General features: G+C 38.2%; 2 protein-coding genes across 2 annotated transcripts; both read right to left on the reverse strand.

The window, feature by feature from the left end:
• Positions 1 to 1,844: 1,844 nt before the first annotated feature.
• LOC132559911 (ileal sodium/bile acid cotransporter-like) lies at positions 1,845 to 7,931 on the reverse strand. Its single transcript, XM_060224545.1, has 3 exons — positions 7,215 to 7,931; positions 3,404 to 3,578; positions 1,845 to 2,605 (listed from the first exon to the last, which is right to left on the reverse strand). The coding sequence occupies exons 1-3, from the start codon at positions 7,929 to 7,931 to the stop codon at positions 1,950 to 1,952; spliced, it is 1,548 nt and encodes a 515-aa protein (XP_060080528.1). The 3' UTR covers positions 1,845 to 1,949.
• Positions 7,932 to 13,044: 5,113 nt separating this feature from the next.
• On the reverse strand, positions 13,045 to 13,818 carry LOC132559922 (uncharacterized). Its single transcript, XM_060224557.1, has one exon. It carries the CDS (start codon positions 13,816 to 13,818, stop codon positions 13,045 to 13,047), a length of 774 nt encoding a protein of 257 aa, XP_060080540.1.
• Between the last annotated feature and the right edge of the window lie 8,696 nt (positions 13,819 to 22,514).

The raw sequence follows: 22,514 nt of genomic DNA on the forward strand, positions 1-22,514 counted from the left end.
ATCCAACTCGACTCGTCGGTTTCTTCAAATATCACATATCAAAGTCGACCTCACCTGGGTTCGCCTCTCAGGTGTCTCAGTCGACCTCACCTGGGTTCGCCTCTCAGGTGTCTCAGTCGACCTCACCTGGGTTCGCCTCTCAGGTGTCTCAGCCGACCTCACCTGGACCCGCCTCTCAGGTGTCTCAGCCGACCTCACCTGGTCCCGCCTCTCAGGTGTCTCAGCCGACCTCACCTGGTCCCGCCTCTCAGGTGGCTCAGCCAAAATTACCTGGACCCGTCTCAGATATCAAACCCAACCTCACTTGAAATCATTCCGTCAGATATCACATCCGACCTTACCTTAACCCGCCTATCGTATATTACACCTAACATTACCCAGGTTCGCTCCTCAGAATCTCACCTGACCTCATGTACACCAATCCCTCACAGATATCACACAAAACCTCACGTGGACTTGCCCTCTCAAATATCAAACACAACCTTACTTGGAACCATTCGTCAGATATCACTCCCGATCTCACCACGACCCGATCCCTTCGATATATCACACGACCTTGTCTGAACACATTCCCTCCGAACACACCTGGACAAGCTCCCTCTGATATCACACTCGAACTCACCTGGACAAGCTCCCTCTGATATCACACTCGTACTCACCTGGACAAGCCCCCTCTGATATCACACTCAAACTCACCTGGACAAGCCCCCTCTGATATCACACTCAAACTTACCTGGACAAGCTCCTTCTGATATCACACTCGAACTCACCTGGACAAGCTCCTTCCGATATCACACTCGTACTCACCTGGACAAGCCCCCTCTGATATCACACTCAAACTTACCTGGACAAGCCCCCTCTGATATCACACTCGAACTCACCTGGACAAGCCCCCTCTGATATCACACTCGAACTCACCTGGACAAGCCCCTCTGAATTACACTCGAACTCACCTGAACCCGCCCGCTCCGACTCAATGCACTCCTATCGAGTATTATCAACTAAAGCGAGAAGACGAATTATATAATTCAACAGCAAATGAGCAGAATAAACAAAATATATACATAAAAAAAATACTTTTTTAAAACATTTCATTGTTTTTTCTGTCCTGAATATGAAAGCTAAATATCTTTTATAACATATTAAGTAATTATATGATACAGTATGAATCTGCCACTGTTCAATCCGAGTATATATGCTCTAAGTTATAGCGTTCTTTTCGTAAGAACCGTTACACATACTGCGTATACTTCTTTCACTTGATAATTCGTAACCTAGCCAACTGGAAAACCTTAAAGAACACACACCAGCTTCTTGATTATTGTGACATCAATCATCATTTCAGGATCATGTGACGTCACTCAAATCGAAAGTGATTACCTAATGACGTCATTCTTGAGGTAGTTTCAACACCCTGTGACGTCTGTCAATATTGAGATCATTTCACGACCTAGTAACGTCACTACAGAGAAAATTTTACAAGGTTTTGGCGTCATTCCAATCAAATGTAATTTTAAGAAATTTGAATCAGAAGTAATTTTACGACCTTGTTATTTTAGAGGTAGTTTCACCATCATATGAAGTCACTCCAGTAAGTGGCAGTTTCATTATCTTTAAATACGTCCCTTTAGAGATAGACTTCACCTTGTGACACTACTTTGTGACGTCACCCCAATTAAAGCTATTGTCACCACCTTATGACGTCAGTTAAATCAGGACGTCACAGCTGCGCTGCGCTATTCCCATATAATGTTGTGCCATGTTGTGTGCTGTCTTCTTGTATCTGCTTTAAATAACTTTTCTAGCAAGTTAATCAAAATACCTTGAATTAAGAACCTACCCAACCAACACAAATGTGCCCTTCATCCATTATATAACCCTGCTGGATTTAAATTCCCCATTAAAAATATCTATGTATATATATATATAATTAGGTTCCTATGGCGAAACTAAACGTTCGACTCTTTTGCTTTCTCAAGTGCTTCTGGAGTGATGTTGCCGTTGATTTCGTGTTCTGGCTCGTTCGTTTCTTCATCTTTCTGTGTAACTTTCTGATATTTTTCTGGGTTACATTTTTTGTATATAACAAATATAATGGTTATAACAAAAAGAGGGAGTGGCGTCATCACTGCAGAAGCAGCTGGAGCGACTGCCGCTAGTTGTCCATCTGGTGGGGGGAACGCAAACAGCAGAATGATGAAGGCTAGACCTGTATTCTGCATCCCTGTTTCTATGGCAATTGTCTTGACTTTTACCCAAGGTTGTCTCAGAACAAATGCGATGATACCTCCAATTACATAACCAAAATACGGTAAAAGACAGCCCGCGAGAATCACTTTAGGATTGAAGAGTTTGAATATAAACAAGTTTGAATATATTCCAACCGAGAGAAGAATAATAATGGCTACTATGGTTACAGGTGTGACGACTTTGAGGATAAATCTCTTGACCTTCGGAAGTTTAAACTGTATGCCGATGCCAACAAGAAGTGGAATGATGAGGAGGAGGAGAGTTGTGAAGATGTTGAAAAATGGCACGTTCAACTTTTTCTCGTCGTCTTGAAGGAATTCTTGACCTAACGTGTAAATCCACAGTGGCAGGAAACCTACAAGATATAGACAAGATATTGAAAAACAACAGTTGTCCAGAAGAAGGAGCCCGTTTTCGGAAAAGGAAACAACTGGGCCTTTAAGCTAGATATAAACTTTAATTTTATAGACGTAAGTTACATATCTAAGTTTTCTTTCTGGCTAATGAATGTGTCATTTGTTTGACCCTGGATTTGTTTTCTTACTTTTGACGTCGAAGAGAGAAAAATGTCGACACCGTGTCTGATATTATGCCGACTGTGTGTCTAATGTAATGACACATTATTTCTCAAATTTCATATATCTAATTGAAATTTCTGGTAATAAAGATGGATATTCTTGTTCAAGGAGAAGTTTGAATTCTATGATCCTAGTTATATAGCGGTTTGACTGTAATATAATGAAAACATTCAAGTCATATTGAAGTTTGAATTCCGTTAAAATTTCTGGGTAATATTGAGGTTCATATTTCAAAATACAAATTCCTGGTCATAGAAGAGGGTTAAATTCTATGGAAATTCCTGGTTATGTAGAAATTTAATTTTTATAAAAAGCCCTAATCATACTGAGGCTTGAGTTCTGAAATTCTTAGATGTTCTTAATGTACATTTCTAAGTGTTCATTATTAGCCGTTATCAATTGAACATCTAGGACGAATGTGTGTGATAGTTTTGTGTATTTCCGAAGGTCAATATTGCACTAGAACAGGAAGCCACGTGCTGAGTAGTTATCTAGTGAAAATGTTTACATTGTTTATTAATACTATTATTTATTTCCATGGTGATATATATACCAGGTAAAACCACGTGACATACCTATTGCGGTCATGGTGCTGACGAGGGTCATGGTGATTGACAATGACAGGTCACCATCAAGGAGGTGAGAATATATATTGCTTGCTCCTCCTCCAGGACAACATCCAGCAAGAAATATTCCAAGTGCCACGGAGGGTTGATCGGACGCAACAAGTTTAGCGATGGCATACCCCAGCTGAAAAGGAAGGGGAGATAATCATATAACAGACAAGGTACAATAATTTGCTGATCGAGCTGTTTTAAGTTTTGATTTTTGCACGTATCTACCGTATTATCTAACATAAATATACAAACTTCGGCAAGGAATACGGGAAGTTTTTAACCAACATAAAAACGTTTAACGCTTTTTAGTGTTCAATCTACGTGAAATCGATGCAACAATTGATTAACCAGAGAAGAATCAGTACATGACGTCATCTGACTCAACAAAACCTCCAGTCACATACGTCATATTCATTGTGTGTTTGGGGTTGGAGGTGGGGGTTGAATGCCATTAAGTCAGCTTTCCGAAGGAATGGCAACAGAAAAGTCGTTGATAGGACAAAAGGAAAAAGGAAAGTTATCTGAATATATCAAAGTCAAATTTTGTCGCGTCAATGGTAGCTTGATCAACTTTCGATAGATCAACATGTAATCTCAATGATACATTAGTCAAATTAAGCGTCGTACGACAGATTCACGGAAAGATCATTTGGATGTCGTTTACTTTTATAGGCAGTTTCTGGTATGTCAACGCTTATTATATATTTTTATCTTAATTGTATTTTATATCAAATGGCATTTGATTAACGTCCACTTTCTCATCAGACATTGGTTTTGATGTCACTGAGGAAATATCCGGTATGTTATAGAAACAAGCGTTACAAAATACGCCCGTCCGAAGTTGAGCAACCATAACTGGATGGATTTCAGGTGGATAATTTTGGTTTCTAGGTTGTAAGATTGATTTCCAAGATTATCTTCTGAATTTCTATGAAGTTTCAAATTAATAAATGAAAAATTACTCATGTTATTGAGGGGAAACCTATTTTTCAAATGTACCAAGGGCCATAACTCTGTAAATAATGGGCGAAAAATGTTGGTTATATAAGTTGACCTGGCTTTTATGGTAATAAACATTCATGTGACGTTTCAAATTAATCTGTAAAAAATTATTCAAGTTATCTAACGGAAACCTATGTGCGGCCGCCCGCCCGCGTGAAAGCAGCGTATAAAAATATCTGCTTTTTTGCTGATTGGGCTTAAGAATTGACCCTGCTGTCCCCATTAAATGACAGTAAGACTTTTATGTTTGGAATCAAGTTGTTTAGTTGAACTTTCGTAATGTGAGAAAAGTTTTGGGTTCTGTCCCTTGACTTAGACACACCAGAATCTATAAAAATGGTAGTTTATAATAATGTAAGGATTGGTCTACCCGTTTGCAGTATAATGTGACCGGATGGGGGGTTCTGTTGGGGGCCTTCAGCAATATACTTCGATGTGAAAGTCGACATCAGTTGAGCACGATTACAGTTAGGTTTACATAAACATACCACAGTCTCCCATATAAAGGAAACAAATCAACGAAACAAACTTTCATGCCTCTTGTTCGTGTTAGATATTGGTGTTTATCACAGAAACACTCTGTAAACACGTGACATGATCCCCGTGTATAAAGTGTAATGTACACATTACCCATATAACGTGCTCTACCTGGTCAGCGATATATGGTGTGTTTATAATGGGTCAGTACTTCACATGCATATCGTATCAACATGTACTAGTCAAGGTCAGCAATATGTTGGTAAACATTGTGTTATGACATCAACACTTCCAATGTTTGTCTGATAGTCATGTCAAGTTTGGGAGTTGTCGCCATTTTTGTTTTTCAACAAGTAACGTGACCAGTACATTCAGAAGTTGTTTTATCTTTAATTAAGGTACATGTAGAAGTTGTGTTACCTGTAATTAAGGTATATTTAGAAGTTGTGTTACCTGTAATTAAGGTACATTTAGAAGTTGTGTTACCTGTAATTGAGGTACATAAAGAAATTGTATTACGTGTAAATGAGGTACATTTAGAATAGCTTTTACAGCAAATGTGTTATAGAAAAAGTACTGAGCTTACAGTACAGTAATTGAGCTAACTGAAAAAATATATGGGGCTAAAATCTGAGTTTAACACTCGTATAAAAACTAAAGTGCTTACAGAGCAAACTTATCAATCTCACAGGAAAAGTGTAATATTGCGCTAAGAGCAAATCTGCTACGCCTACAACAAGAATACTGCATTTATATGGATAGTAAAGCGCTTGTAGCGCTTCACTTGGAGTTTTAGGATTACACCTTAAGCAAAATTGTGGCGTTTACGGCAAAAGTGCTACGCTCCCAGGAAATAAGCTACGGTTACAGCAAAAGTGCTACGCTCCCAGGAAATAAATAACGATCACAGCAAAAGTGCTACGCTCCCAGGAAATAAGCTACGGTTACAGCAAATGTACTACGCTTACAGAAAATAAGTTACGGTTACAGCAAATGTACTACGCTTAGAGAAAATAAGCAACGCTTACAAAAAAAGTGTAAAAACAGTAACAAATAATTCACAGCGAAAATACATTTGAGCTACGTTTACAAATCACATTGTAATGCCGTGCACCATATTACATAAATTAGTACGACACTCTATTATGTAGACTTAAATACAATCTAGGTGAGCCTGTCGACAAAAGGACGACGGGATACCGCGATTGCACAAATAATTGAAATATTATACCTAATGTCAGATAGAGGTTGCGCCTATATAATGTAGAACACAAACTAGGCAAGACATGCACAGATGTAGGTCTTTTTGTATGTGTCGGCATGTGGTTAGTAAGTCAATTAGGGATGTGTACTTTCCCATAACGATGTAAAGTGTCTCGTAATATAACATGTCTATACCTGTGTAAATCGTCAACAATAAGATTACTTGACTAATACAGTATTCATAGATTTTCTAGATGTCAAAAAGGAGCTGCCGAGGAGGGGCTATCAGAAAAACGTTTATTTATAATCATTATTATTAGGGGATTAACGTCCTCTATTATGGCCTTTAGGCCTTTCAAAGGACGAGAAAAGATAGGAGTGAGTAGAAGGGGAGAAAGTATGTAGTGAGAGGAAGGGAAGGGGAAGATAGGAGAGAGAGAGAGAGGGGGGGGGGGGGGGGGGGGGGGGGGGGGGTGGGGGTGGGGGTTGAGTCGCCTGTACCTAACACCTAACCTAAGCATGGTAACATAGAATTTTGTAGGCGACTCCGGTGGCCTAATGTGTCCCTAACCGACTTTGCGTCTATTTATACCATCTTAGGAACAATTAGTGCTATTTATACCCATCTTAGGAACAATCAGTACTATTTATACCCATCTTAGGTACAATCAGTACTATTTATACCCATCTTAGGTACAATCAGTACTATTTATACCCATCTTAGGAACAATCAGTACTATTTATACCCATCTTAGGAACAATCAGTACTATTTATACCCATCTTAGGAACAATCAGTACTATCTATACCATCTTAGGAACAATCAGTATTATTTATACCATCTGAGGAACAATCAGTACTATTTATACCCATCTTAGGAACAATCAGTACTATCTATACCATCTTAGGAACAATCAGTACTATTAATACCCATCTTAGGAACAATCAGTACTATTTATACCATCTTAGGAACAATCAGTACTATATATACCCATCTTAGGAACAATTAGTATTATCTATACCATCTTAGGAACAATCAGTACTATTTACACCCATCTTAAACATCCCATACTGGAGAAGCTACTTACTAGCGGCATGACTAAGTATTGACATCCCAGTCCAATGCATACAGCTATTGGTTTCTTGATGGATTCCTTGACCACTTTTAAGTCCAGTTTACAACCAAACGCCAATGTGATGAAGATGAGGAAACAATACACGACGACCTGTACCACTCGATCAAGAACTTTCACCTTTCGATTGATTACAAATGTGAACGACAACTGGCCTGCAATGTCATCTTCGCTGATGGATTCATTTTCCGGACTTGACCGACGAACGGTAATGACCAAATCTGACCGTCCAAGCAGGACTCCAGACAGCTGTAACTTGACCGTATCCGATTGGACAAACTCAGTGGGTTGGTCCGTCTTCGAAGACAATAGTGGCATTGGAGTAGTGGACGTATTCCCAAGGCTAACAACAGTTTCTGTTGCATTTTCACATGAAATCAGAACATGGTCCGGAGCGAGGACGAAGAACCTATTAGGGTTATCACTGCGGAAGTTAAGCAGGACTTTCTCAGTTACTCTATCACAGACAAGTCTGTAAGACATAGAAACAGTCTTCACTTCATCCATAAAAAGAAAATAGTCCGTAGGGCTTCCAAAAAAGGCACTAAACCCTTTAAGGGATTCTGTATCTGTATCATTGATACCCATCCCGGGAGGGGCGTATTCGGGCTCGACACCCTCGCACATCCCGATCACCACGCATAGACAGATAACCACCAGCTTGTAATCCATGGCCGTGACTGATTCAGTGTGTCACCTGTGTGGATGTTTGTAGTGAAATTGGGTGATCCATGAACTTGTTTGAAAACAAGCTAACTAACTGTCTTTTGTTGTGTTAAGGGTTTATAAAGTAGGACGGTAAGCGGTAGACATGTATACGGCAGATTTATATTACACTTACCGAGATAACTCTAGGATTACCCACCATGAACATTTGTGTCCTCAGGAAGCTAAACAGTTGGTATATCCGATTCCAGACTTGCTATATCGTGAATGCACTGCCACTAGGGCAATGTCTAAGCCAGGGTCGTCTCATTTCGGTTAGATATAGCGTGCTACACAATCTACCTGTGATCTGTTCGAGATATCTTTTTCTTATGCAATCTACATCTGTACGTGTAATCTGTGTTGGGATAAGTTGGATATATATTAATGTTTTCCATCTCAGTCTGTTTTGATTTTACACTTTTCAACTGGGGCATTTGTAAAACAAAAACAAAAAAACAAAAACAAATTTACAAAAATAAATTTACATAACCGAAATTGTTTTACAAAATGTGATTTTAATATTAGTGTAACCCAGATACAAAAGTCGAGAAATCTTGGTGGGATTAATTTTATCAATACGTAATATCTAGTGGGCGGGATGTGAAAATGCACACCTACATGCTGTAACTGTATTTACAGTGGTCAACACTGCTATCTACTAATCTTATTAGTCTATACTATTGACAAACAAGTCCACCCTGATATAAAATTCAACCAATGGGCTTTTGGATCGTGGCGTTACCATGACGAGATCTAAGGGAATAGGGATAAAAGGAGGGGAGTTTTTGGGTGGGGGAGAGAGCTCAACTGGACAAGACTCAGCGTCAGATCTACACTCGAATTGCCAATAAAACTACGAGACCATCCATTGTCGTTCAGCTTGTTGTGTAACAAGTGCTGTATCATTTTAAAGCTGCGTGCCCTTAAAGGCGTGCCCAAAATCTAGAAAAAACGTTTTACTTGACTGTCTTTTATCAACAGATACGTCATCACATCTCCAAAACGATCATTTGATCAAGAAGAGTAACTACTTAACAAGACATGCTGGGAATGTAAATGATATCGAGAATAGCCACCATACTTCTGGTACAATTCTTGTACCCGTCGTCTCATCCCTCTGCCATTTCTAAATCATTGCACTCCGTCTTTCTACCATTGCTTAGTATTTTTGTGCGACCCATGCCTAATAGTGTTCATGTCTTGTTTACACTAGGTGTGGTTCGGCATCGCCGTCCATTAGGATAGGCTGGTCTGCCAATGGTTGGGTATCTCTCTGCTGGACAACTAGAGGTCGAAGAATTTTATTAAAGTTCTGCGCATTTAAATTTCTAGCAAGGCCATACATGCGAAGCTTACAGTTTAGGGAAAATCATCCCCAAACAGTAACAGTAACACTACCTAATGTCGTTGTGTCCAAAATGTGATCCAGATAGGATGTCCTATTTATGAGTCTCCAAACAAGGACAGTGCTGTCTGTCAGACCAGAACCTATCTAAAGAATCACCAGACAAAATATTAACGCTTGTTTTTTTATGATTCAGCACAAGACCATTTGTAGATAAAATTTAGTGCAAAAGATCATGTATTTGTACTGTGAGTTTGTTACTTCACAGAAGATCATGTATTTGTACTGTGTGTTTGTTACTCTACAGAATATCATGTATTTGTACCGTGTGTTGTTACTTCACAGAAGATCATGTATTTATACTGTGTGTCGTTACTTCACAGATGATCATGTATTTGTACTGTGTGTCGTTACTTCACAGAAGATCATATATTTGTACTGTGTTTGTTACTATACAGAAGATCATGTATTTGTACTGTGTGTTTGTTACTTTACAGAAGATAATGTATTTATACTATGTGTTTGTTACTTTACAGAAGATCGTGTATTTATACTGTGTGTCGTTACTTTACAGAATATCATGTATTTGTACTGTGTTTGTTACTTTACAGAAGATCATGTATTTGTACTGTGTGTTTGTTACTTCACAGAAGATCATGTATTTGTACTGTGTGTTTGTTACTTCACAGAAGATCATGTATTTGTACTGTGTGTTTGTTACTCTATAAAAGATCATGTATTTGTACTGTGTGTTTGTTACTTCACAGAAGATCATGTATTTGTACTGTGTGTTTGTTACTTCACAGTAGATCATGTATTTGTACTGTGTGTTTGTTACTTCACAGAAGATCATGTATTTGTACTGTGTGTTTGTTACTTTACAGAAGATCATGTATTTGTACTGTGTGTTTGTTACTTCACAGAATATCATGTATTTGTATTGTGTGTTGTTACTCTACAGAAGATCATGTATTTATACTGTGTGTTTGTTACTCTATAAAAGATCATGTATTTGTACTGTGTGTTTGTTACTATACAGAAGATCATGTATTTGTACTGTGTGTTTGTTACTTCACAGAAGATCATGTATTTGTACTGTGTGTTTGTTACTATACAGAAGATCATGTATTTGTACTATGTTTGTTACTTCACAGAAGATCATGTATTTGTACTGTGTGTTGTTACTCTACAGAAGATCATGTATTTATACTGTGTGTTTGTTACTCTATAAAAGATCATGTATTTGTACTGTGTGTTTGTTACTATACAGAAGATCATGTATTTGTACTGTGTGTTTGTTACTTCACAGAAGATCATGTATTTGTACTGTATGTTTGTTACTATACAGAAGATCATGTATTTGTACTATGTTTGTTACTTCACAGAAGATCATGTATTTGTACTGTGTGTTTCTTACTCTACAGAAGATCATGTATTTGTACTGTGTGTTTGTTACTCTACAGCATATCATGTATTTGTACTGTGTGTTTGTTACTTTACAGTAGATCATGTATTTGTACTGTGTGTTTGTTACTCTACAGAATATCATGTATTTGTACTGTGTGTTTGTTACTTTACAGAAGATCATGTATTTGTACTGTGTGTTTGTTACTTCACAGAAGATCATGTATTTGTACTGTATGTTTGTTACTATACAGAAGATCATGTATTTGTACTATGTTTGTTACTTCATAGAAGATCATGTATTTGTACTGTGTTTTTGTTACTTCACAGAAGATCATGTATTTCTACTATGTGTTGTTACTATACAGAAGATCATGTATTTGTACTATGTGTTGTTACTATACAGAAGATCATGTATTTGTACTATGTTTGTTACTTCACAGAAGATCATGTATTTGCACTGTGTGTTTGTTACTTTACAGAAGTTCATGTATTTGTACTGTGTATTTGTTACTTTACAAAAGATCATATATTTGTACTGTGTGTTTGTTACTCTTCAGAAGGCCATGTATTTGTACTTTGAGTATTACTTTACAGAAGATCATATATTTGTACTGTGTTTGTTACTCTACAGAAGATAATGTATTTGTACTGTGTGTTTGTTACTTTACAGACGATCACGTATTTGTACCGTGTGTTGTTACTCTTCAGAAGATCATGTATTTGTACTTTGTATTTGTGCTGACCCCGACATGATAACCAACAAATTTGTAGAGTTGTCAGGCTTTATTGTCGTACCGGATACTGCTGATATTTATATATCTATATATAGTAAAAGCTGGAACAGATACAAACAGTTCATTAAACTTATGTTTTAATTTGATTGACACTTAATTAAAGTTAATAAGATTCTAGAAAATTGGAAATTATTATTTGATTCTGAGTAAAATGTAAACATTAAAAAATATCAGAAATATGAAAGAATTATGAGCACACGCAGATGCACTTAAAACCACACGTTTAGTTACTTAGAAAGATTGAAAGCGGTATGAGTCAACTAGCACAACTTTTAAAATACGAGCATATGGAACTTTGCATTATGCTACAGTGAATAACTAGGTCAACTGGTACACTGCTTAACGAGTGTCACATAAACAAACTCAAAATTGAAAATAAGTGCATGCAGATGCGTAAACTACGTACGCATTAATTCAACAGAAGGTTGGGAAATATGAAAAATAATACGATCGCATGATCTGAACAAATACTTACACAGTATGGGCCACATTTAATTGTCTCGGACAAACATATCAACATTCGTCTCAACGTCGGAGGGAACGCGAGGTATTCAGGGGGAGATAACTCTACTGCACTTACTAAACAGTAGTTGGAACACTACTAAAAACTGGCAAGGGCAGAACACTCCTCGCCTGATATAAACATATCACCCTACAACAATCTGAAGAATAACTATAACATCAAACTCGAAAACGATCACGTTGTGCACGTGATCAAAAGGCAGGTACAAGAACCCCCATACTATACTACTTATGGAGTAAATATCTACATATGAAAAAACAGGATCTTCCTCCTCAGAAAATCAAACTTAACTGATCTAACGATGCAAAAATGGTTAATACTGATATTCTGACTAGAATCTCGCATTTGAAAAGTTTATTCGTCTGAAACTAGTACTGCAAGTTCTGTGACTGGACGTTGGAAAGAGGTAGATTTACCATTGCGTCGGACGCGGAGCTCAACCTTTCGCACTAGGCCATCTTCGCTAGCAATTGCGCGTGTGACGACTCCCAACATCCAGTCGTTTCTGGCACTCTGCGTATCTTTCATTAGCACTACGTCTCCGACTTTGACATTACGTTCTTTCTCTTGCCATTTTCTTCTTGGCGGTAACAACGACAAGTACTCTCTTCTCCATTGTGACCAGAACTTCTCAGCCAAGACTTGGACATGTCTCCACTGTGCTCGGTACATATCCTTCGCGTCGAGATGAGCAAAAGACTCTATTTGATCTTCTGTCTTTTGAGTAAGCAGAACCGAGGGAGACAGGACAAACGGCTGTTCTGGATCCGATGATACAGGCACGAGAGGGCGCGCATTTAAGATGGCACATACTTCGGCCATTAAAGTAGTGAGCACTTCATGAGTGAGCTCTTTTCCCTTGTTCTCTAGAAACATAGCATCGAGTATACGGCGTGCGACTCCGATCATCCGCTCCCACGCGCCTCTAAAGTGAGATGCGTGGGGAGGATTGAATGTCCAAGTGGAGTCATGCAGCACTCATGGATCCAGGAGTTGTTGGGCCAGAAGTTACATCACGAGGGATATCACTTTGACTAGCTTTGACCACCGAAAGAATTTGTCAAACAGGTAAGTAACTGGAGCTGGAATCAGCTCCGTCTTCTTGACCACGGCCTCAGGACGGATTTCCTTATCCTCTTCAGGTTCTGCTAAAGGAAAACGATCGTCTGGCAGTTCAAGATGTTTGGATAGTTGTGTTGCTCCAAGTAACCATTTGCTATCTCTCAGCATGGACGCGGACAGGAATCGTGTTCCTTGGTCTGATGGATTATTTTCAGACTCAACATAGAACCACTGCACCGGTTTCGTGAAACGCAGTATCCTACTAACTCTGTTAGCAACATAAACATAAAATCGTCTGGTGCGGTTCTTCAGGTAACCAAGAAGAACCTTGCTATCTGAGTAGAATATCATGTTCTCGGAAGGTGTATAGATCTGTTCTTGAAGGATCTCGACAATTTCAACAGCCAGCAAGGCGGCACAAAGCTCAAGTCGTGGGATGGAATGTCCATGTTTAGGAGCCACTTTAGATTTTCCTAGCAAGAAGCTGACGTGAATATTCCCTTCGACGTCTATTGTTTGGAGGTATGCCACTGCTGCTATAGCTCGCTCTGACGCATCGGCATATATGTGAACCTTATTGGTGATGTCGTCTTCAGAAATCGGAGTTCTACGAGGAATTTGTAAGCTCCCCAGCTCCTGTAGTGACTTTTCCCAAGCTTCCCATTCGCTATGTTGATCTGCTGATAAAGGTTCACCCCAATCGACTGTTTCTTCAACCATTTTGCGAAGAAGTGTTTTGCCTTGTATAGTTACAGGTGCCAAGAAATCTACAGGATCGTACAGACTATTTATGGTTGACAACACTCCTCTACGAGTGTAGGGCTTGGATTCCATAGACGCCTTGATGGAAAAGGTATCGGGTTCCAGGTTCCAGCATAGTCCTAAGCTGCGTTGGGAGGGAAGAATCAGATCCTAGATCTAAATCCTTGAGATCCTGTGCTAAATCATCTGACGGGAAACTGTTGATGATATCCTGTGAGTTTGAACTGATTTTATGAAGACTAATACCTGCACTAGACAATGCAGCCTGAGTACGGCTCAATAGATCAACAGCTTCATCTGGGGTGGATAGAGAGATCAGACCATCATCCACATAAAAGTTGTTCTCTACGAATTCCAAAACGTCGGCTCCACAGTCGCCTTCACCTTCCTTTGCTGTCCTGCGCAGTCCATAACTTGCCACCGCTGGGGACGGGCAGTTTCCAAACACATGCTTGGTCATCCTATACTCTATCATGGGACGCGATGGATCGTTTGCTTCATACCAGTAGAATCTGAGGAAGTCTCTGTGCTCAGGAGTGACTGAAAAACAATAAAACATCTGTTGGATGTCTGCTGTTACGGCTACCTTACCCTTCCGGAAGCGAAGTAAAACTCCGAGCAAGCTGTTTGTGAGATCAGGGCCCTTCATTAAGACTTCCTTCAAGGATACGTCTTTAAACTTGGCAGAGGAATCAAAAACGCCGCGTATCTTCCCAGACTTTTTAGGGTGATATACCCCAAACAACGGGAGGTACCACCTCTCTCTGTCGTCATCTATAGATATAGGTGATGCGATCTCAGCATGACCCCTGTCTATGATTTCCTTCATGAAGGCTACCGTGTGTCTCTTTTCATGCGATTCTTCTTGAGACTAGCGTCTAGCATGCGAGCTCTCTTGAGAGCGAGAGGCTGGTTATTTGGTAAACGGGAACGAGGTACACGAAAGGGAAGGGGCGCCGACCAAGATCCGTCAGGTTGTCTTGTGAATTCCTCATCCATGATTTTCATAAATCTACCATCCTCTATAGACAGACCGGAATTTTCATCCTTGCTGGTTCGTAAGAATACGTCCTTGCACAGATCCGGTGGGTCCTTAACGTGTATCTTGCTGGTGCATTCATCGAAGATGGTTGTCCTTCCATCGACGAGAACCCTTGTCTTCATAACGTTGACATTGCTCGGCCGGTGTGTTTTACCACAGCAGACTTCACCCACAATCACCCATCCCAATTTAAGCCTCTATGCAAATGGTTCGTCGCTTCCACCGATTCGTTGTTCAGTCACATGGAATGCTTCTGGGAGGTCTCGTCCAATAAGTAATTGAACCCCAATATCTTCTCTAATTGTGGGAAGTTGAACACCATTCATATGCGGATATGAGGAGCTGACCTGTGGTGGAGGAATTTCTTCTCTATTGTTTGGGATCTGGTCACACTCTATGATAGTGGGTAAGTTCAAAGAGTGGCTTCCATCATAAGATGTCACTGCAAACCCAGACAGACGACGGCCTGTCACGAGCTGTTTTCCTGCACATGATACAATAGCGTATGGTTCGGAATTCTGTTCAGGAATTTTCCAATAGTCGAATACATCTGAGCGACCAAGACTCCTGTTGCTCTGCTCATCTAAAATGGCATATACGGGTATGGACTTTTCTGGTTCACCAACCGGATGAAGCTTTACAAATAGAGTTTTGGCACAGGAACGGCCACCAAACTCTTTTCCGCATATTTTAGTGCAATGGGCTGTGGCAGATCTCTGAGAGTTTTCTTTTACCTGTTTTATTATTTAAGGATGTCGAATTCTCCTCGCCATGAGGTGGCTGGGGCCTCTGATTACCTCTTACTTCGGTTTGAGTACCTTTGTGCTTAGGGTGGAGTGCTGAGGGGTGATGTTTGCTCTGACAAATCTTACACTTGACATTCTCATGACAGTCCCTGGATATGTGTGCGTTTGAATTGCAGCATCTGTAACATATTTTATGCTCAACGAGAATCTCTCTACGCTGTGACATGGATTTTTCTTTAAATGTCCAACAGTCATTCAACGTATGCTTTGGGTTACCAGCGCAGAATATACACTTTTAAGTCTGTCAGTACTTTAGTTCCAGCTTCACACCTCAACTCAGTTTTGTTCACTATGACATCTTGACAACGACTATTATTTGGACGGCGCGAAACTCTTGTGTTATTTTCTGGTACCGCTATGATTAAACCTGGATCATTCATGACTGTCGACATTTCTTTTAGAAAGGCGGCAAAGTACTCGAACGGCGGATAGGCTTGATCATGAGATCTCTTATAAGCGGCTGCTCGGTCCATCCACTTATTCTGTAGTCTAAGCGGTAACTTCGAGACCACCCGATTCGTACCGAGCGATAAGTCAAAGTAAGAAAGGACACCACTGAATTTGCTGTTCTTTTTCACCGTTAGGATTTCATAGATTATATCGACCAAATCATACAGTTTCTCATGATCCCTCTGCGCGAGTCGCGGAAAGTTATCGAGCCTTTTCTTTAAAGACGATTCAACAACTTCAGGGCTACCATATTTCTCGTCTAAACGGTTCCAAATTTCAGAACAACCGCGAATTGGATCGCCGGCTATGGAGGCCTTAATGCTCTTAGCATGACGCGACGATTTCGGACCGAGCCATTTAACAAGAAGCTCGAGTTCTTCCGTCGGGTTTGCACCTACCACTCTCATGATACCAGAAAAAACTTGCTTTCCAAGAAATGTAATTTTCAGGGAGGTCATCAAATTGCGTTAACCTTGACATTATCAAATCTTTTCTGAGCAGATACCTGCTGAAATATAAGCATTGTGATTGAAACCCTTGAGGCTTGAAGGGAGGTGCATCAGAATTCATGGCGGGAGGAACATGTTCACTGGTGAATAACCTGTACCGAGACATGTAGCGTTAACTATAGGGTTCGCATCAAGTGATATGTGACCTTGGCCTAATTGCATGGAACTCGTATGGTGTGACACACGACTTTGGGGAGGGATACACTTACCTACAACATTTTGTGTGGCATACACATGACCTTGACCTTGGGAAGGGCTAGATTTACAAACATTATGCTCAAAATGCTGAGACTCGTGACCTTGACCTGGGGAAAGAATACACTTATCTACAACAATTTTGTGTGCCATACACATAACCTTGACCTTGGGAGGGGCTAGATTAACCGACATGCTCAACACGCTGAGACATATGACCTTGACCTTAAGAAGGGCTATATTGACTGACAGCATTGTGCCTGGCATACTGAAACTCATGACCTTGACCTTGGGAAGGATTACATTTGCTGACAGGACTATGCTCAACATATTGTGACACAGAACTTTGGTCTATTGGAGGGGCATTTTCACCTGCAGCATAATGCTCAACATGCTGTGACTCATAACTTGAACGTTTACAGATTGCTGACTACCAGGAGTCTCTGATAAAATCTTATTTTGGTTTATAAGCAAGAATGTCTATGTCAATTTGAAGCTCTGACTTCTTTCTCTCTGATGCTGCTCGTAACTTAATTTCTTCCTCCTCAAGAAGAGCCTGTTGTTTTCTTAACTCAGCTTCTTTCTGTTCAAAATGTAGCTGTGCCCTTTTTGCTGCGACCTTCATACGTCGCTGTACAATTTTTGACGAAGAAGATGATCTCTTGCTATTTGAAGACTTTACACTCTCTGTTCTGTGAAAGCTAGGTTCTGGTTGAGATAATAGATTTTCTAAATGTTTTAGAGTGTACGACACCTTTGACTCTATGTTGCTTCGTATAAAGTTGTGGGAAGATATCTCCCTAATGCTTGCGTCAGTTCTCTCTCTTTCAAGATAAGCTATGAAGATGTTGGATTCTTTCACATAATTTGCATACACTTCCTGGATGTGTTTCATGGTATCCTCTATATCAGATATTATGCAAAAGTCTCTGTTTAGAATACCATCCAGTTCTTTTGCCAGCTTTGCACATTTTTGCGAATAAAATGACACCCTTTCTTCAAACTGCTCGACAGCCCGATCGGTTAAGGCTCTTAAACGTTTTCCTTCATCAACTTCAGCGGTTGGGCTACCTGGTTCCCCTTGCATGGCAGGACTACCTTGGTCCTTGGTCTCGGCCATTCTTAGTTGTGGTAGTAATACTGTCTTTTACTGTGCTGACTCCGACATGATAACCAACAAATTTGTAGAGTTGTCAGGCTTTATTGTCGTACCGGATACTGCTGATATTTGTATATCTATATATAGTAAAAGATGGAAGAGATACAAACAGTTAATTAAACTTATGTTTTAATTTGATTGACACTTAATTAAAGTTAATAAGATTATAGAAAATTGGAAATTACTATTTGATTCTGAGTAAAATGTACACATTGAAAAATATCAGAAATATGAAAGAAATATGAGCACACGCAGATGCACTTAAAACCACACGTTTAGTTACTTAGAAAGATTGAAAGCGGTATGAGTCAATTAGCACAGCTTTTAAAATACGAGCATATGAAACTTTGCATTATGCTACAGTGAATAACTGGTAAACTGCTTAACGAGTGTCACATAAACAAACTCAAAATTGAAAATAAGTGCATGCAGATGCGTAAACTACGTATGCATTAATTCAACAGAAGGTTGGGAAATATGAAAAATAATACGATCGCATGATCTGGGCCACATTTAATTGTCTCGGACAAATATATCAACATTCGTCTCAACGTCGGGCGGAACGCGAGGTATTCAGGGGACAGAAGGTGGAACACTACTAAAAAATGGCAAGGGCAGAACAGTATTTGTTACTCTACAGAAGATCATGTATTTGTACTGTGAGTTTGTTACTCTACAGAAGATAATGTATTTGTACTGTGTGTTTGTTACTATACAGAAGATCATGTATTTGTACTGTGTGTTTGTTACTTCACAGAAGATCATGTATTTGTACTGTGTGTTTGTTACTCTACAGAAGATCATGTATTTGTACTGTGTTACTTTACAGAAGATCATGTATTTGTACTGTGTTACGTTACAGAATATCATGTATTTGTACTGTGAGTTTGTTACTCTACAGAAGATCGTGTATTTGTACTGTGAGTGTTACTCTACAGAAGATCATGTATTTGTACTGTGTTACTTTACAAAAGATAATGTATTTGTACTGTGTGTTTGTTACTTCACAGAAGATAATGTATTTGTACTGTGTGTTTATTACTTTACAGAAGATCGTGTATTTGTACTGTGTTACTTTACAGAAGATCATGTATTTGTACTGTGAGTTTGTTACTCTACAGAATATCATGTATTTGTACTGTGTGTTTGTTACTTCACAGAAGATAATGTATTTGTACTGTGTGTTTGTTACTCTATAAAAGATCATGTTTTTTTACTGTGTATTTGTTACTCTTCAGAATATCATGTATTTGTACTGTGTGTTGTTACTCTACAGAAGATCATGTATTTGTACTGTGTATTTGTTACTCTACAGAATATCATGTATTTGTACTGTATGTGTTGTTACTCTACAGAAGATCATGTATTTGTACTGTGAGTTTGTTACTTTACAGAAGTTCATGTATTTGTACTGTGTGTTTGTTACTTCACAGAAGATAATGTATTTGTACTGTGTGTTTGTTACTTCACAGAAGATAATGTATTTGTTCTGTGTGTTTGTTACTCTACAGAAGATAATGTATTTGTACTGTGTGTTTGTTACTATACAGAAGATCATGTATTTGTACTGTGTGTTTGTTACTTCACAGAAGATCATGTATTTGTACTGTGTGTTTGTTACTCTACAGAAGATCATGTATTTGTACTGTGTTACTTTACAGAAGATCATGTATTTGTACTGTGAGTTTGTTACTCTACAGAATATCATGTATTTGTACTGTGTGTTTGTTACTTCACAGAAGATCATGTATTTGTACTGTGTGTTTGTTACTCTTACAGAAGATCATGTATTTGTACTGTGTGTTTGTTACTTCACAGAAGATAATGTATTTGTACTGTGTGTTTGTTACTCTACAGAAGATCATGTATTTGTACTGTGTGTTTGTTACAGAAGATCATGTATTTGTACTGTGTTTGTTACTTTACAGAAGATCATGTATTTGTACTGTGTATTTGTGAATATCATGTATTTGTACTGTATGTGTTGTTACTCTACAGAAGATCATGTATTTGTACTGTGAGTTTGTTACTTTACAGAAGTTCATGTATTTGTACTGCGTGTTTGTTACTTCACAGAAGATAATGTATTTGTAGTGTGTGTTTGTTACTTCACAGAAGATAATGTATTTGTTCTGTGTGTTTGTTACTCTACAGAAGATAATGTATTTGTACTGTGTGTTTGTTACTATACAGAAGATCATGTATTTGTACTGTGTGTTTGTTACTTTACAGAAGATCATGTATTTGTACTGTGTTTGTTACTTTACAGAAGATCATGTATTTGTACTGTGTTTGTTACTTTACAGAAGATCATGTATTTGTACTGTGTTTGTTACTTTACAGAAGATCATGTATTTGTACTGTGTTTGTTACTTTACAGAAGATAATGTATTTGTACTGTGTGTTTGTTACTTTACAGAAGATCGTGTATTTGTACTGTGTTACTTTACAGAAGATCATGTATTTGTACTGTGAGTTTGTTACTCTACAGAATATCATGTATTTGTACTGTGTGTTTGTTACTTCACAGAAGATAATGTATTTGTACTGTGTATTTGTTACTCTACAGAATATCATGTATTTGTACTGTGTGTTGTTACTCTACAGAAGATCATGTATTTGTACTGTGTATTTGTTACTCTACAGAATATCATGTATTTGTACTGTATGTGTTGTTACTCTACAGAAGATCATGTATTTGTACTGTGAGTTTGTTACTTTACAGAAGTTCATGTATTTGTACTGTGTGTTTGTTACTTCACAGAAGATAATGTATTTGTACTGTGTGTTTGTTACTTCACAGAAGATAATGTATTTGTTCTGTGTGTTTGTTACTCTACAGAAGATAATGTATTTGTACTGTGTGTTTGTTACTATACAGAAGATCATGTATTTGTACTGTGTGTTTGTTACTTCAAAGAAGATCATGTATTTGTACTGTGTGTTTGTTACTCTACAGAAGATCATGTATTTGTACTGTGTTATTTTACAGAAGATCATGTATTTGTACTGTGTTACTTTACAGAATATCATGTATTTTGTGAGTTTGTTACTCTACAGAAGATCGTGTATTTGTACTGTGAGTTTGTTACTCTACAGAAGATCATGAGTGTTACTCTACAGAAGATCATGTATTTGTACTGTGTTACTTTACAAAAGATAATGTATTTGTACTGTGTGTTTGTTACTTCACAGAAGATAATGTATTTGTACTGTGTGTTTGTTACTTTACAGAAGATCGTGTATTTGTACTGTGTTACTTTACAGAAGATCATGTATTTGTACTGTGAGTTTGTTACTCTACAGAATATCATGTATTTGTACTGTGTGTTTGTTACTTCACAGAAGATAATGTATTTGTACTGTGTGTTTGTTACTCTATAAAAGATCATGTATTTGTACTGTGTATTTGTTACTCTACAGAATATCATGTATTTGTACTGTGTATTTGTTACTCTACAGAATATCATGTATTTGTACTGTTACTCTACAGAAGATGTGTTGTTACTCTACAGAAGATTGTATTTGTACTGTGAGTTTGTTACTTTACAGAAGTTCATGTATTTGTACTGTGTGTTTGTTACTTCACAGAAGATAATGTATTTGTACTGTGTATTTGTTACTCTACAGAATATCATGTATTTGTACTGTATGTGTTGTTACTCTACAGAAGATCATGTATTTGTACTGTGAGTTTGTTACTTTACAGAAGTTCATGTATTTGTACTGTGTGTTTGTTACTTCACAGAAGATAATGTATTTGTACTGTGTGTTTGTTACTTCACAGAAGATAATGTATTTGTTCTGTGTGTTTGTTACTCTACAGAAGATAATGTATTTGTACTGTGTGTTTGTTACTTTACAGAAGATCATGTATTTGTACTGTGTTTGTTACATTACAGAAGATCATGTATTTGTACTGTGTTTGTTACTTTACAGAAGATCATGTATTTGTACTGTGTTTGTTACTTTACAGAAGATCATGTATTTGTACTGTGTTTGTTACTTTACAGAAGTTCATGTGTTTGTACTGTGTGTTTGTTACTCTACAGAAGATCATGTGTTTGTACTGTGTGTTTGTTACTTTACAGAAGATCATGTATTTATACTGTGTGTTTGTTACTCTACAGAAGATCATGTATTTGTACTGTGTCTTTGTTACTTTACAGAAGATCGTGTATTTGTACTGTGTGTTTGTTACTTCACAGAAGATCATGTATTTGTACTGTGTGTTTGTTACTTGTCATTCTTCTACTGGAGAAATTGATGTTACAGCAGATTTGTTTCAAATTTGTTTAAGATTGCATAACTTTACGACAATGTTGGACGGATGTTTACATAGGTGATTTTAATGCAAGATGTTTTGATTTGACTGGTTTTTTTGTTGGTGTTGATGATGCTCGAGAAAGGGACATTATTGACAAAACCATCAATGTTTTACCAATCCTTGATTTTGGTAGAAGGAGGTTACCGGTGAACTATATCACTATTCC

This window comes from Ylistrum balloti, unplaced genomic scaffold (genome assembly GCF_031769215.1).
Source record: "Ylistrum balloti isolate Yb309-2 unplaced genomic scaffold, AGI_CSIRO_Ybal_v1 Utg369664, whole genome shotgun sequence".
NCBI lineage: Eukaryota > Metazoa > Mollusca > Bivalvia > Pectinida > Pectinidae > Ylistrum > Ylistrum balloti.